This window comes from Adiantum capillus-veneris, chromosome 6 (genome assembly GCF_014529385.1).
Source record: "Adiantum capillus-veneris isolate H3 chromosome 6, ASM1452938v2, whole genome shotgun sequence".
In the NCBI taxonomy this organism is placed as follows: domain Eukaryota; kingdom Viridiplantae; phylum Streptophyta; class Polypodiopsida; order Polypodiales; family Pteridaceae; genus Adiantum; species Adiantum capillus-veneris.
In genome coordinates this window covers 158,705,622-158,721,535 of record NC_140936.1, presented here as the reverse complement: position 1 = coordinate 158,721,535, position 15,914 = coordinate 158,705,622, and the positions used below count along the sequence as shown (strand labels likewise).

The following is a 15,914-nucleotide window of genomic DNA, read 5'->3' as shown; positions in this document are numbered from 1 at the left end:
GTCTTAGCCAAATTCCCCTACCCAGTTTCCCAACAAAGTCACTTATTAATAATAAGTGAAAAATGGCTAAAATAGGGAAAATAGGTTTTCTGCACTGTAAAATGCTCCTAATGGAATCTGATGGTAATGTTGCTAAGTGTCTGGACACGACCTGCAAAAACAGACTCACAAAAGTGCCAGAACACTTCCTAAGCTAAGCTAACCGAAATGACCCAGACATGAAGTAGCTTGTCAACGTACACATAGGGTTAGATGTGCAGGTGACAACAGTTGCCACCTCAGCATTGCGGAAGTCCGAGTCTGCTGTGCTTGTATCTGGGACAGTGCCACATCGCCAGTTTGTGACATATCCCCCTCTTGAAAGCATTGTAATCGCCCTCGATTACGTTTGCAAAACAAACAGAGGCCATAAACTATCTTAGCAGACACTGACTGTTAGTACCGACACAGTAGGCACAACACATCTATAGCACATGTACCAATCGACAGTCACATCACAGGACACCACATGACAAATCACATTCCAAATCTCAGACCCTGATTAATTGGCAACGTATTTAGCAATCGCATCTAGATCGAGTCAGGACCTCACAGATGCCCGATTAACTAATCCATATTGCAATCATGTCTATAGACCGAAATGTTGCAGTCATTTCATCTATTAGTTCCTGCACTCAAACAAGTCAAGTACAAATCAATCGGTATCACTTGACAAATCACATTCAAAATCATTTCAAATCTAAGACCATGATTAATCGGCAATGTATTTAGCAATCGCATCTAGATCGAGTCGGGACCTCAGAGATGCCCGATTAACTAATCCATATTGCAATCATGTCTATAGAGATTTATGAGACCAAAATGTTACAGTCACTTCGTCTATTAGTTCCTGCACTCAAACAAGTCAAGTACAAATCAATCAGTATCACTTTCATTATCCGGAATTCCAGTTCATAAAGTCATAGAATACTATCAGCTCAGCAGTATCCCTGAAACCCAAAGGGACATCAGTGACTCTATATCAAAAATCGGGGCAATCTATTGACAAAAGAGAGGAGTGACTCCCCTCTTGTGCAAACCCGCTGCACTAGATTCGCCCATGCTGAAATCGGGGTTCTATCGGAGTAGACTATGCTAAACCGAATGCTTCAAGATAAAGTTCCACAATCTGAGGAGTATCTTCTAGGTCCTCCTCCTCCATCCACTTCGCATCCAATGCGGGATAGTTCTTGAATTTAACCAAGAACCGCCTAATCACTTCACCTTTAATCTTTCGTCGATCTTTATGTGCCAGTATCTGTTCTGGAACGAGTATCTCCTCGCTTTCCTTCACTTCGGGTTGCTCATGTGGCTCCCCATCATCGGGCATATCGCCTTTAAAAGGCTTCAAGAGACTCACATGAAAAGCATTGTGAATTCTCCAAGTATCGGGCAGCTTCAGTCTAAAGGAGACAACATTTATCTTTTCTTTTATCTGGAAAGGTCCATAGTATCTCATGCTAAGCTTTGGAAAAAGCTGCTCCTTTCTCTATTTCTTTCTCAGGCGTGCCTTCTCAAAACGTAAGAGCATCCAATCGTCCTCCTTTAATTTCAAATCGCGACCGTGTCGACTTGCTGCCTTCTTGTGTCTTTCCTAAGATTTCTCGAAAGCCTTCCAAACCTTGGCAAAAGCAGTGTCCAAGTTCCTCGAGTACTGGTCGGCTTCAAAAATCTTATCTTTCGTGCTTAGGGAGGGTGGAACCTTCGGAGCACCTTCAATAATCTCAAATGACACCTTCCCCGCCGAAGAGTGAATCGTGTTATTGTAGGCAAATTCCACCAAAGGCAAAAACTTTTCCCATTGAGTCTACTGATCTGAAATGTAAGACTAATATAAATCCAGTATGACTGAATTTGCAATCTCAGATTGCCAATCTGTCTGCGGGTGGAAAGATGACAAGAACTGCAACCGTGTGCCAATGTTCTCCCAAATAGCCTTCAAAAACAAACTCGTGAATCGGGGATCTCTGTCAGAGACTATTGTCTCAAGCATGCCATGTAATCTGAATATCTAGGCAATGAACAATCTCGCTAAATGATCCGGCTTGACTGTTTTCTTCACTTGAATGAAATGAGCTTACTTGCTAAATCTGTCAATAACAATCTAGATACCATCGTGCCCATTCTGTGTCTTCGGGAGATCAAAAATGAAATCCATAGCAATACTTTGCCAGGGGCGGGTGGGAATGGGTAAAGGCTGTAACAATCCCTGTGCTTTATGCCTATCAAACTTGACCTTCTTGCATACCAAGCAACTACATACAAAATCGTCCACATCCTTCTTGAGTCTTGACCCGTAAATGGTGGACAATGGCATTCGGTTAGAACCTTTTCCCTCAACGGCTGTGTAACGCACAACATCGTTTCCTTCATCAAGTAGCCATCCCAAATGGAATATCCCTCTACTACCTCCCCATTTTGTATTCGACCGAATACATTTGAAAAATCTATGACCTCGAAGCTTCTATGATGAATCGCGGAAATAGCCAAGACCAACGATTTCCGGGACAAAGCATCTGCCACCAAGATCTTCTGTCCCTGCACATGGACAATCTTGAAGTGAAACTGTGACAAGATATTAGTCCACCACATCTGCTTTTCCGATGGCTGCTTCTATGACAAGAGATAGCGTAAACTCTGTTGATCAGTGAAGACCGTAAAATCGGCTCCGAGTAGGTGATGTCGCCACTGAGTAAGAGCATGGATAACCGCCAAAAGCTCTTATATATCTGTGCTGTCAATTCCGGCCTTGAAAACAATCGGCTCTCATGGGCAATGACATGGCCTTCTTGCATTAAGACCGCACCCAAACTACGACCACAAGCATCACAATATACTTCGAACGACTTTTGCAAATCCGGGAAAGTCAAAATTGGTCCTGTAGTCAATTTCTCTTTCAACGTCTGAAAGGCAATTACCTCTGTGGGTCCCCACGAGAAAGGGACTCCTTTCTGAGTCAAGATATGCAAAAGGGAAGCAACCTCTGCAAATTTTCTAATGAACCGCTGGTAGTAAGAACACAAGCCCAAGAAGCTTCTGACTTCATGGACATTCTTCAAATCGGGCCAATCACGTATAGTCTCAATCTTGGCCGGGTCCATCTGCACTCTTGCTGCTGAGACGATGTGTCCCAAGAAGTGTATCTCTAATAAGAAAAATTTACTCTTCTTTGCATTGATCACCAACTTCTGATCTCGCAATGCCTGAAAGACCTGTAGCAGATGTTCTCTATATTCTGCCTCATCCCTGGAGAAGACTATAATGTCATCAAAGAAAGTGCCAACAAAAGATCTATACTCTCTGAAAATCATGTCCATCATTCGGTTAAAAGTCATTGGAGCATTGGTAAGGCCAAAAGGCATCACCAAAAATTCATATAGACCGAAGCTCGTCCAAAAAGCTGTCTTGTAGACTTCTCCAGGCGATTCGGATCTGATGATATCCGCTCTTCAAATCGATCCTGCTGAACAAGAGGATCCCTATAGTCGGTCAAGAATATCATCGATCGTTGGAATCGGAAATCTGTTCTTGATGGTGATTTTATTGAGAGCTCTATAATCAATGCACATTCTCCAAGATCCGTCTTTCTTCAAAACCAACAACGCTGGAGAGCAATAAGGTGAAGTACTCGGCTGGATAAGACCGTTTTTCAAGATGTCTTTCACTTGGTTCATAATCTCTTCATGTGGGCTCGGCTCACACGGTAAGGTGGTCGGTTCGGTGGTGTGCTTCCAGGTATCAGATCAATGGTATGATCAGGACGAGCTGGTGGCCACTCTTTCAAAAAGATCGAGTAAACAAATAGACTAGATTTCATTAATTTTGAAACGTCGAGGCCGATACAATAGGGACAGACTCGCCCTTCAATTTCACATGAAGTACAATTTTTCCGCCCTTTTCAGTAGTCAATGTCGCTTTCTTCGCCCGATAATCAACCACGGCATTGTTCTTATGGTACCAAGGGACTCCCAGGAGGACAACACAACCTTCCAAGGGCATTATGTAGAAGTCCTCGTGCCCCAAATACCCTTGACAATGCAACCGAAGTTTGCCAATGACAGGTGTAATGGCCACATCCCTGCCGAGTGCCGCTAGAACTGCCTCTGCTTGTGGTCCCATCCGATCGGGTGTAATCTCGAGCCGTGCCGCCAATTCAGGTGAAATGAAGTTGGCCTTGGCTCCTCCATCAAAGAAAATCAGGGCTTCTTGATCTTTCACTTCGCCCCAAGCTCGGCAAAGTTCTGTACTTCCATCAATCGTGCTTGGGTCAGTACCCATGCAATCTGGAACCAGTCCTGCTTTCATCTTGCCTTTTCGTCCACTTTCCTCAGCTGCTCTCAAACTCTCTGGCCTGTCTTCATTCTGCTCTTGCTGTGCCTTTTTAGGACACTTCACAGAGACGTGCCCATGTTCCCCGCATCCAAAACACTTCCCCTCTTTGATGTAGTTGGCTCTCTCTCGAAGAGTGAACCGGGGTCGTGAATCTTTGTCTTTTTTTCTCTTTTTTTTTTGGAAAAAGTCAGGGCTGTATATTACTGAGTACAATATAATCCCCGGCGGATGCCAAAATAACCTATCACGTGGGGTGTACAAGCTGAATGTAAGGAGGAGAGCCACTATCATGACAACTCGACTAGAACAATCTCACGGTGGTCGGTGTGACGAGTGGAGGAGAAACCACCGAGGAGGGGCATAATGCCACGTAATCTGGCCACCTGTAAGTGTGAAGAAGAGTGGGGATCGTGCCCAACGACGAAGGAAGGCAAATCGGCGAGCCTCGGTTGCTCGAGATGTACCTGAGGAAGAATCCCACTGCCAAATCAGGGTGTGAATGATGTCCAGCCAAATGGCAGTGAGGGTATCTTGAAGGAGCTATGGAGCCGCACTTAGAATGTGGAGACAACGAGCTCTCCAAACATTCCGTAGTGTAATATTAGTGATGACTGAGAAAACTTCATCACGTGTCTGAGAATCCCCCTGCCAAGCAATCTATGGTAGCATAGCCAAAGTCCCTCGCCGATAACCAACCAAGGTAAGCATAAAGGCTGGATCTGTGTCTGAGCCCTCGTAGAAAAGATGGGGGCCAGGCATCGGCATCAACCATGAGACAGATCCCCAAGTAAGAAATCCATGTTGAACACCTGCTCTGCTAAGTAGAAAGCAAACTGCAAGCCACACTACATGGGAAGCTGAGCATGACCAAAGATAGTGTGCAGGTGACTCAAGTAGTCGCAAAGGACAGCGAGTACATAACGGATCATGACCCATAGTAGCTAGCCAAGTCCCAACTGGAAGTCCCGCATGTGCAATCATCCACATGAAAAAAGAAATACGACGACCCGCATGTAAATCCCAGATGGCGGACCAAAACTGCTACAGATAGGCATGGGAGAGGCCTGAATGTAACCAGAAACCCATATGAGTGGGCTGCTTTGGCTGCTGTCTCATCAATGCTAACCGTCCAATCCTGACAGTGTACTCAAAGAAGGATACAGGTGCACCGGTGGGGTTAGAGTGAGGCCAATGCCACTCTCTTGGGTCCCAATAAAGCTGAGATAGGGCACGATCCTCCCACACCCAAAGCCTCCAAAGTGCAGCATCAACGGAAGCGAAACGGGGGTCAACACAACGACGCTTCCCGCGGGAGCCAACTACTCTGATGGCCTCCCATCGAGCTCCGGGAAGGACAAGGTGCGGAGAGGTGGCATCATATGTCAATCTAGCATGAATCCCCTGAGACTCGTCAGTATCAACTGTGAACAGCATGGTGTCTAAACGAACTAATAAGAGAGTGCTCTAAGCAAAGAGGCCTTCCTAGCCACAATGGGGAGGCATCTGAACCGTGCCTCTCATGACTGCATCCCACTGTGAAGGAACAGCGGAATCAATCTCAAGTAGTCTGTCTGTCATCCCGCGACCAATGTCATAATGTTCTGCCACAAAATCAGCATCCAACATACGTGTCTCGTGAATCTTTGTCTTTCTTTTCTTGGGGGCTCTTTTTCTTTCTACTTCCATTATTAGAAGTCTGTTGGGTTCTCTGAGTCAAGATCTCATTAGTGGGGTAAGTCAGATTGCCAGAATGGATGGCAAAACCCCGTTTCGCATGACCCATCAATTCTTGAATAGAATTTGACTTTTGTTCTAAGCAGTGATCTCGGATCTCTGTAGGAAGTCCGCAGCAAAACTACTCAATATGTTCTTTAAACGAGATCTTCTTAAATGAAGAAGCTAGTAGAAAAGAGCTCCAAAATCTCTCGCACTACGCGTCCAAAGAATCTCCCTTGGTCATCCGAAGATGATTCCAAGCAGTTCGTATATCTCGTTCGTACTCCCGAGTCAGCCAAGAAGAAATAAAAAGCCTTTTGAATTTCAACCATTTAACCGGAGCTTCCTTGTTCAGTAGAAGGGTGGACCACCATGTTCGAGCATTTCCCTTGAAGAAAGAGGTAGCCCTCTAAATTTTGGAGTGCTCTGAGTAATGCCCTCCAGAGAAAGCTATGTCAAACTGCTGTATGAAGGCCAAAGCCCTCGAAGCATCTCGGAATCTAGAAAAAGTGTCAAACTTAATTGACTGTCCATCTTCTTTAAATTCTTTAACTTTCTTGCTTTTATCTTTGAGGAAGCCCTTCTGGTTGGCTTTATAGAAGTGCTTCTTCTTTACGTAAAACATGTGATCGCCGGAGTCCGAACTATCTTAGGATGAGTCCTCTGTAGAACTGCCTTTTTCTTGCCCTTGCCGAAGCTTTGCTTTTTGCTTCGCTTTTTCCCTTTCCTGTCTTTTTTGCTCGAGTCAGAAGAGCTAGAAGAACTGTCAAAAGAAGAAAAAGAAGAAAAATTGGGTAGTCCTTCAAATCATACACGCTTCTTCTGCTTTCTTGCCGATGCAAAAGTAGATGGACGACCCAAATAACCCGGGAAGTCAGTTCCTTTCTTCTGCTTTTTGTCGTGCTTTTTCGCTTTGTTGTTCGCGTCCAAAAGCTGATTGATCCTCATCTGAACTACCTCTTCTAATTCTTGCTCTATAAACATCCTCGGAGAAGGAGGTTTCTTGAGTGCAGGTTTGATGTGTGGCTCTCTAGCCTTCTACCACTAACAGTCTCGCTAAGTGATCCGGCTTGACTTTTTTCTTCATTGGAATGAAATGAGCTTGCTTGTTAAATCTGTTAATAACAATCCAGATACCATCGTGACCACTGTGTTCTCGGGAGATCAAAAACGAAATCCATTGCTATGGGCAAAGGCTGTAACAATCCCTGTGCTTTATGCCTGTCAAACTTGACCTTCTAGCATACCAAGCAACTGCGCACAAACTCGTCTATATCCGTAAGAGCATGGATAACCGCCAAAAGCTCTTTCTCATAAATCTGTGCTATCAATTCCGGCCTTGAGAACAATCAGCTCTCGTAGGCAATGACGTGGCCTTCTTGCATTAAGACCGCACCCAAACTACGACCACAAGCATCACAATATACTTCAAATGACTTCTGCAAGTCTAGCAAAGTCACAACTGGTCTTGTAGTCAATTTCTCTTTCAATGTCTGAAAGGCAGTCACCTCTGTGGGTCCCCACGAGAAAGAGACTCCTTTTTGTGTCAAGATATGCAAAGGGAAAGCAACCTCTACAAACTTTCTAATGAACCGCCTGTAGTACGAACACAAGCCCAAGAAGATTCTAACTTCATGGACAATCTTCAAATCGGGCCAATCACGAAATAGTCTCTATCTTGGCCGGGTCCATCTGCACTCGTGCTGCTGAGATAATGTGTTCCAAAAAGTGTATCTCTAGTAGGAAAAAATCACTTTTCTTCGCATTAATCACCAACTTGTGATCTCGTAATACCTGAAAGACTTGAAGCAGATGTTCTCTATGTTCTGCCTCATCCTTGGAGAAAACAATGATGTCGTCAAAGAAAGTGCCAACAAATAGTTGTACTCTCGAAAAATCCTGTCCATCATCCGCTTAAATGTCGCAGGAGCATTGGTTAGGCCAAAAGGCATCACCAAAAACTCAAATAACCCAAAAGTCGTCGGAAAAGTTGTCTTATAGACGTCTTCCAGTGCGATTCGGATCTGATGATATCTACTTTTCAAGTCGATCCTGCTAAAGCACGAGGATCCCTGTAGTCGGTCAAGTATATCATCGATCCTAGGAATCGGAAATCTGTTCTTGATGGTGATTTTGTTGAGAGCTCTATAATCCATGCACATTCTCCAAGATCCGTCTTTCTTCAAAACCAACAACACTGGAGAGCAGTACGGTGAAGTACTATGCTAGACAAGACCCTTTTCCAAGAGGTCTTTCACTTGGTTCATAATTTCTTCGTTCTAGGATCAGCTCACACGGTAAGGTGTCCAATTCGGTGGTATGCTTCAAGGTATCAGATTAATAGTATGATCCTAAGGACGAGCGGGTGGTGACTCGCCTGGCAGGCCCTCTGAGAAGCAATTCGCATGAGTGTGGAGAAAATCGTGGCGTTCTTTATCAAGTTCAGACATATTTGTCCTGTTCTCATCATTCATCTCTCTTAAAAAGATCGAGTAAACAAACAGACTAGATTTCATTAATTTTGAAATGGTCGAAGCCGATACAATATTTTACATCTAGTACAATGGTTCTGCCCTTCTCTGTGGTCAAAGTCGCTTTTCTAGCCCGATAGTCGACCACGGCGTTGTTCTTGTGGTACCAGGGAATTCCCAAGAGAACATCACAACCTTCCAAAGGCATTATGTAGAAGTCCTCATGCCCCAAATACCCCTGACAATGCAACCGAAGTTTGCCAATGACAGGTGTAATGGCTACATCTCTGTCGGGTGCCGCTAGAACTGCCTCCGCTAGTGGTCCCATCAGATCGGGAGTGATCTCGAGCCGCACCGCCAATTCAGGTGAGATGAAGTTGGCCTTGGCTCCTCCATCAAAGAAGATCAGGGCTTCTTGATCTTTCACTTTGCCCCTAGCTCGGCAAAGTTCTGTACTCTCGTCCATCGTGCTTTGGTCAATACCTACGCAATCTGGAACCAATCCTGCTTTCATCTTGCCTTTTCGTCCACGTTCCTCAGCTGCTCTCGAACCCTTTTCTTTCTTTTCTGGGTTGATCTTCCTCTTTCTACTTTCATTTTTCGAAGTCTGTTCGGTCCTTTGCGTCATGATTTCATCTCTGGGGTAGGTCAAACTGCCTGAGTGAATGGCAAAACCCCGTTTCACATGACTCGTCAGTTCCTAAATAGAATCTGACTTTTGCTCTAAGCAGAGATCTCGGATCTCTGTAGGAAGACCCAAGGTAAACCGCTCAATCTGTTCTTTGAACGAAATCTTCTCAAATGAAGAGGTGGGTAGAAAAGAGCTACAGAATCTCTCACAATAGCGTCCAATGTATCCTTCCTAGTCATCTGAAGATGGTTCCAAGAAGTTCGTATGTCGCATTCATACTCTCGAGTCAGCCAAGAAGAAATAAAAAGCCTTTTGAATTTCAGCCATTTAACTGGCACTGTCTTGTTTAATAGAAGCGTGGACCACCAAGTTCAAACATTTCCCTTAAAATAAGAGGCAGCTCTCCGAATCTTGGAGTTCTCTGAGTAACGCCCTCTAGAGAAAGCTATGTCAAACTGTTGTATGAAAGACAAAGCCTTCGAAGCATCTCTATAACCAAAAAACGAGTCAAATTTAATTGACTGTCCACCTTCCTTCAACTCTCAGACTTTCTTGCTTTTATCTTCCAGGAAGTCATACTGGTTGGCTTTATAAAAATTCTTCTTCTTTGCGTAGAAGCTGCTGTCGTCAGAGTCCGAACTATCTGAAGACGAGTCCTCTGTAGAATTGTCAACAACTGGTCGAGATTTACGTTTCTTTGTCTTTTTCTTGCCCTTTCCGAAGCTTTGCTTTTTGCTTCGCTTTTTGTCTTTTCTGTCTTCTTCGCTCAAGTCAGAGGAGCTAGAAGAACTCGAAGAAGAAGAAGAAGAAGAAGAAGAACTAGGTACTCCTTCAAATCGAACACGCTTCTTCTGCTTTCTTGCCGATGCAAATGTAGACTGACGACCCAAATAACCGGGAAGTCGGTTCCTTTCTTTTGCTGTTTGTTGTGCTTTTCTGCTTTGTTTTGCGCGTCAAAAAGCTGAGCAATTCGTGCATCAACCACCTCTTCTAATTCTTGCTCTATATACATCCTTGGAGTAGGAGGTTTCTTCAGTGCCGGTTTGAGGGGTGGTTCTGTGGTCTGCCGCCACTGTGCATGGCACCTCGTCGAAGGAGGTCTGGCTCATAAATTTTGCAAATTTCGGGTCCTTCGCAAAATTTAGCATCATCTTTGTTGCATCGCCGATCAATCATCGACCCTCCATCTCTTCGAGCTCCGCCTGAGTAGGCCGAGGCGGGCCGTACTCCTCGCGTGAATCTTCGTTGTGATCTCTTCCCGCATCTCCGGATGCAGAGGAAGTCGACTGATCTCTGTCTGAAGCCATAAGTGCCACGTAAAAAGGATCGGATTTCCCGTAGAAGAGAAATCGGTCGTGCTCTGATACCACTGCAACAGACTTGATCACTCCAAGTCGAGAATCTACCGCGACACCACAAGAATTCACTTCAAAACAATTCACATTTCACAATTGATCGACACTGGCCCGGCAGAGTTCCGTGCCTAGAGATATTGGTCCCAAAGACTGGCGCCCCTTTTGGTATTTCTTTTTGTATTAATCTGTTGCAAAAGTACAAGTGAGTGGGAGGCTCTCACTCTCAGACTCTGTGTCCAGATGCTCTGAGAAGTGGGAAGCCTACCCACTTATTTAAAGGGTTTACAAGGGATTCCAAAAGCAAAGCCCAAAAGCTTCAAAATCAAAAGCTCTCTCTCACAAGCTCTCTCTTGAGAGAATAAAGCAAAAGCTCTCTCTCTCTCTCTCTCTCTCTCTCTCTCTCTCTCTCTCTCTCAAAATTGCATAGCCAAAAGCTGGCGCTGCTTTTTCTGTACAACTGTTGCCGCAAAATCCGCCGCAAAACGCGAGCGTCCGTACAGCAGGCCAGGTCAGTATTCGGCCCAAAATTTCCGGGACTGCCCATGCCAAGGGAGGGTGTGTGAGTGCCCGGTCTGCAACCCTAGTATGCCACGTCACCATTTTGTGACAACCTATGACGCAAAATGTCAATGGCCAAGATGTGCCGATGATCCCTACTACAGTGCCCATGTTGCAGACAATTCCTTATGACAATTTGGGGGCACTGGAAAAGCCGAAAGCTTACAAAGAAGGTGGTGCAGCTGTAAAGTTTAGCAACAGTTTGATACAGCTTCTGCAGGAGGGAATTTTACAGAGGCCTCTAAAGTTAGGAAAGCTGCCACTTTCTTGAAAGACAATGAGCTTACATGGTGGACGACGTTGTTAATGCAAGGACAGGCACCCACCACATGGGTCTACTTCAAGCAAATGTTTGCATCTGCTTGGCTGTCAAATGAATTTGAAGCTGACGTCATGACAGTTTGGCACCAACTTACTTCGGCTACTTGCAAGAGCTTGCTAGAGTACAATTGGAGGTTTTGTAAAGCGTTACTCTCAGTTACCTCCTACAAATTTGTGCCATTGACAAAGCAGATAGAGAAATATTGTTGTGGGCTGCCTAAAGGGCTTCGAGACTTCTATAATAACTTATAAGCAGTAATCTTGTATCACTTTGGGAAGTCCACAACAAAATCGCTCGATTTGTTGCTTAAATGTGATCTTTTTAAAAGAAGAGACAGGTACAAAAGAATCCCAAAATCTCTCACAATAGATATCCAAAGTATCTCCCTTGGTCATCCGAAGATAATTCCAAGTGGTAATCACATCACGTTTGTACTCCTCAATGAGCCACGAGGAAATAAAAAGTCACTTGAACTTTAGCCACTTCGTCGGTGCTTCTTTTCTTAATAGAAGAGTGGACACCATGTCCATGCATTTCCTTTCAAATAAGATGCTACCCTCCTGACCACGGAGTACTTTGAGTAGCAACCTCCAAAAAAAAATCTATGTCAAACTTTAAACTATTGAATAAAAGTGAGGGCCTTGTGAGCATCGCGAAAGCTTGAAAAGATATCAAATTTTAGTGCTTGTCCACCCTCCTTGAATTCTTTGGTCTTCTTGCTCTTATCCTCGAGAAAGTCATATTGATTGGCTCTGTATTAGTGCTTCCTCTTTGAATAGAACATCTGGTCGTCACAATCCAAACTCTCAAAAGAGGATGAATCCTCCTTAGAACTGTCAGAAAAATTTTCCGTGGGATCTGCTCTTCTTGTTCTTACCATATTTCTGGGTCTTTCTTCGCTTTCTTCTCTTTCGGTCCTCATCACTTGAATCAGAGGAGCTATCTGAACTGTCAGAAGAGAATGAGGATGAACTGGAAACACCCTCAAAACATACGCGCTTCTTTGTCTTTCGTGCATTTGCAAAAGAAGACTGACGACCCAAGTAACCAGGGTAGTCTTCTTTGTCTTTCCGATCGTCGTCCATTAGGAATTTTCATACTTTATCCCGATCCGGAGTTGTCAGGTGGGTCGTCGGATTCTTGCGGGATTCTTCACCTCAATCCATGTGCGTCGCGGTAAAAGGGATCGGATTCCCGATGGAAGGAAAAATCGACTAAGCTCTGATACCACCGTAACAAACTTGGACACCCCAAGTCGGGAATCTGGCACAACATACGAGAGAATCAATAAAAACACTTCACAAACTTAATCACAATTCACTTGAGTCGACACCACCCCCCGTGTAGTTTGGCCCAAGACAGCCAGCGTTTTCATCTTAAAGCGCCAGCACATTTGAGTCTAGCCTCATTGTGGTTGCAGATCCCTTGCCATCGACGTCGCTAGCAAATTTTGGCATTCAGCCTTAGTGTTATCTTCGTCGTCGTCGACATGATCATCGTCGTAGACCCCTCAATACCTCGTCGTCGACATCATCGTCATCGACATAGATCCATCAGTACCTCGTCGTCGTCGTCGGCATCAACATTATCGACATACATCATCATCGACGACATAGACCCATTAGTACCTCGTCATCGTCGTTGCCATCGACATAGAACACCTCAAAACCCCAATACCTCCAATACCAGCAGAACCACAATACCCAGCATCAGTAGCATCTGTATCCATTAGCATCAGCATCTCAGCATTTAGTCACTGTATCAGCATTGTGCAAGACATAAAGAAAGTACTTGCTCTGGCAATAGAGCAAGGGGGCCCTTGAGGGTTTGGGACCCGACATTCGGTGTCGTCTCTTTTCTCTCTCTCTTGTGTCTCTCTCTTTCTTTTAGTTCAGTTCAATCTTTCAAGTGAAGTAAAGTGTCCCTTGTGTTTATGCGGAGTACTAGATCCGAGCTAAATCCTTAAACACTTTTGCTGCACCTGACACACACACCCACTATTCTCTCTTTTTCTTCCTCAATAAACTGTTGATAAAGCTTTATCTTATTCAAGTTCAATAGATTGATATTCATGTCTGCTCCCTGCTTTGTGATAGTTGGACTCCTGACCTAGATCATGAAGGGGTCCATAACCCTCTTCATGTGGTTTTGATGATGTGGCATTTAGTCCTTCCTTTTTTGGGTCGTCGGCTGCTTGTCTGTAAGTTGAGAGAGACTGGGCAGCCCATACATAGCGGACTCTCTATATCACAATGTTGAATCATCATAGAGCTGCATATACCACCATTTTGGGGTTCTCTCTCTCTCTCTCTCTCTCTCTCTCTCTCTCTCTCTCTCTCTCTCTCTCTCTCTGCCTATTGATGACAAAAATCGCATTGTCCGCATCCCTTTTCATGGTACTGTTGATGAGAGTCTCTAACTCCAACCTCTCTCCATGCTAATTTCTGTGTACCAAAAATTTGCAACTGCCAAAGCATCCATTGATCATATGCTATGAAAAAATTGGAACAAGGTAGACACATTGTTAACAACAGTTCTTTCCGACTGCAAAGAAGATCCACACATAGGCATGATCTATTATAAATATCAGAATAAGCTGAGTAAGTGCAACATAAAGCCAGAAAACACAAACAGGCAATGATTCAACTTCAAAACCATTGCATGTCTTAAAGAAGTATAACACAATGTCTGTACATCACGCTTGAATGAATCCTTGGGATAGCTCTAGGCTTGTAGTTACCTGGACACCGCCAGCTCCAGGTGTGCATTCAGACACAACAGGTACAGGAACTCTGCCTTTTACGACTCTTTTGGCACCGAAAGGAGCAGGAGGGGACGTTTCTGCACTTTGGTCTGCATGACGATTATCATCTTTGAAGAACCCAAAATGCCCAAAAATGCGCTTGAGAAAGCCAGCCATTGAATGGAGTAGATTAAGGTAGAGATCAGGAAATCCGATAGCGGTCTGGATGCAGGCTTCGTCCCTTCATCACAGACAGCAGCTGAGCTCCCTATCTCTTCCTCCTCCTCCCCTTCTTCCCCTGCGTTCTCTCCTCCACCTCCTCCTACGTCTTCTTCCTCTTCGTCGTCGTGAGGTGGATCACAATACACACACCCACGCGCGCGCGCGCGCACGTATATTATGGAGGCACTTACCTTTACAATGCTTCTATTTAATCAGATGTTTGAGGTGGATCACAATACCATCTGACTAAGGCCGGGTTCACATGGGGGGGGGGGGGGGGGGGGGGGGGGGGGGGGGGGGGCATGAGCTCTGTCAGCAAATCAAAATCAAGCAGGTCGGATGCCCTGTTCACAGTGAGCGGCGGAAATCTGTTTTATGTTTGACAGCGCATGGAAGAAACTCCAGCAATTCCTTCCACCCTCCCCCCCCCCCTTTGGCAATTAGACTTCCACCCTCCACATCATCTGACAACTACCACTTTTTTATTTTAATAAATTTCAAACCTTCCACTTTTCTATTTTAATTAATTTAAAACCTTCCACTTTTCTATTTTAATTAATTTAAAACCTTTCAAAACCCAATCTTTTATTGTTTATTCCATCGGGCTCCAATGTTCACAACAGGCGGCGGTAGAGAAACTACTGATTTTATTCTTCCACCCCTGTGTGAACGGATGGGCGATAGAAGAGTGCATTCCAAAGCACTTTTGCCTGGAAATGCCTCTTTTGAAGAGTGATTGCCTCCGCTTTAGTGTGAACCCAGCCTAAATAGAAGCATTGTAAAGGTAAGTGCCTCCATAATATACATGTGTGTGTGTGTGTGTGTAGCTGTTTAAATCTTAACTAATAAGACATAATTGAATTTTTACATTCTAAAGACAGTTGGCCAAGGAATAATGAGTTGATATGTACAAAAATAACTCAATATCAAAATTATTTAGGTACAATGATTGTAGGAAAGAGGTCCTCTTTCAATAAGGTTGGTAATAAAAAAACTTCCACGTTCCTTAGTGGGTATTTCATCACACTAATGTTGCTTGCCAAAGAAAAGAAAACCCTCCAAGATAAGATAGAGTCCTTACCTACATCCATCCAAACAAGACAACAATTCAGTTAGCCTTGGATGTGTTTTACAGGTATCAATGGACCATATCAGTTGTTATCCATGTCCATCTTACAGATTTTAATTACTTTAGCCAAGCTTAGGTTATTAGATTTTTTTAGCAGTCTTTACATATTCCTTCAAAAATCAGTGGTACAATCTACCTTCTAATCTGTGTGGTGAAGTCCAAAAAAGTTTAAGCCATAGCTTGGTAGCTATGCTTGAGTCCGTAGTAGCAAACATATACTTACTAATCAATAGAGTATCAAAAAAAGACTCCATTTTTTCAAGTGGAACCTCATTTCTCGAGCCATATCTCGGTATTTATGCCAAGTTTTGAGGGTACCAACCATATACTTACCTTCAAACTTCCCAAGTTTTCTCCATAGCTTGGTAGCTATGCTTACACTAACAGTAGCATCCA

At 44.2% G+C, this 15,914-nt stretch overlaps 1 protein-coding gene across 1 annotated transcript in view; it reads right to left on the bottom strand.

Moving 5' to 3' along the window:
- The window catches only part of LOC147456587 (uncharacterized), a 60,836-nt gene extending 46,351 nt beyond the window's left edge, over window positions 1-14,485 (bottom strand). The window contains exon 1 of the mRNA XM_086515013.1: window positions 14,165-14,485. Coding sequence (XP_086371139.1) covers window positions 14,165-14,344 — 180 coding nt within the window. The 5' untranslated portion in view covers window positions 14,345-14,485. The remainder of the gene's footprint in view (window positions 1-14,164) is intronic.
- Between the last annotated feature and the right edge of the window lie 1,429 nt (window positions 14,486-15,914).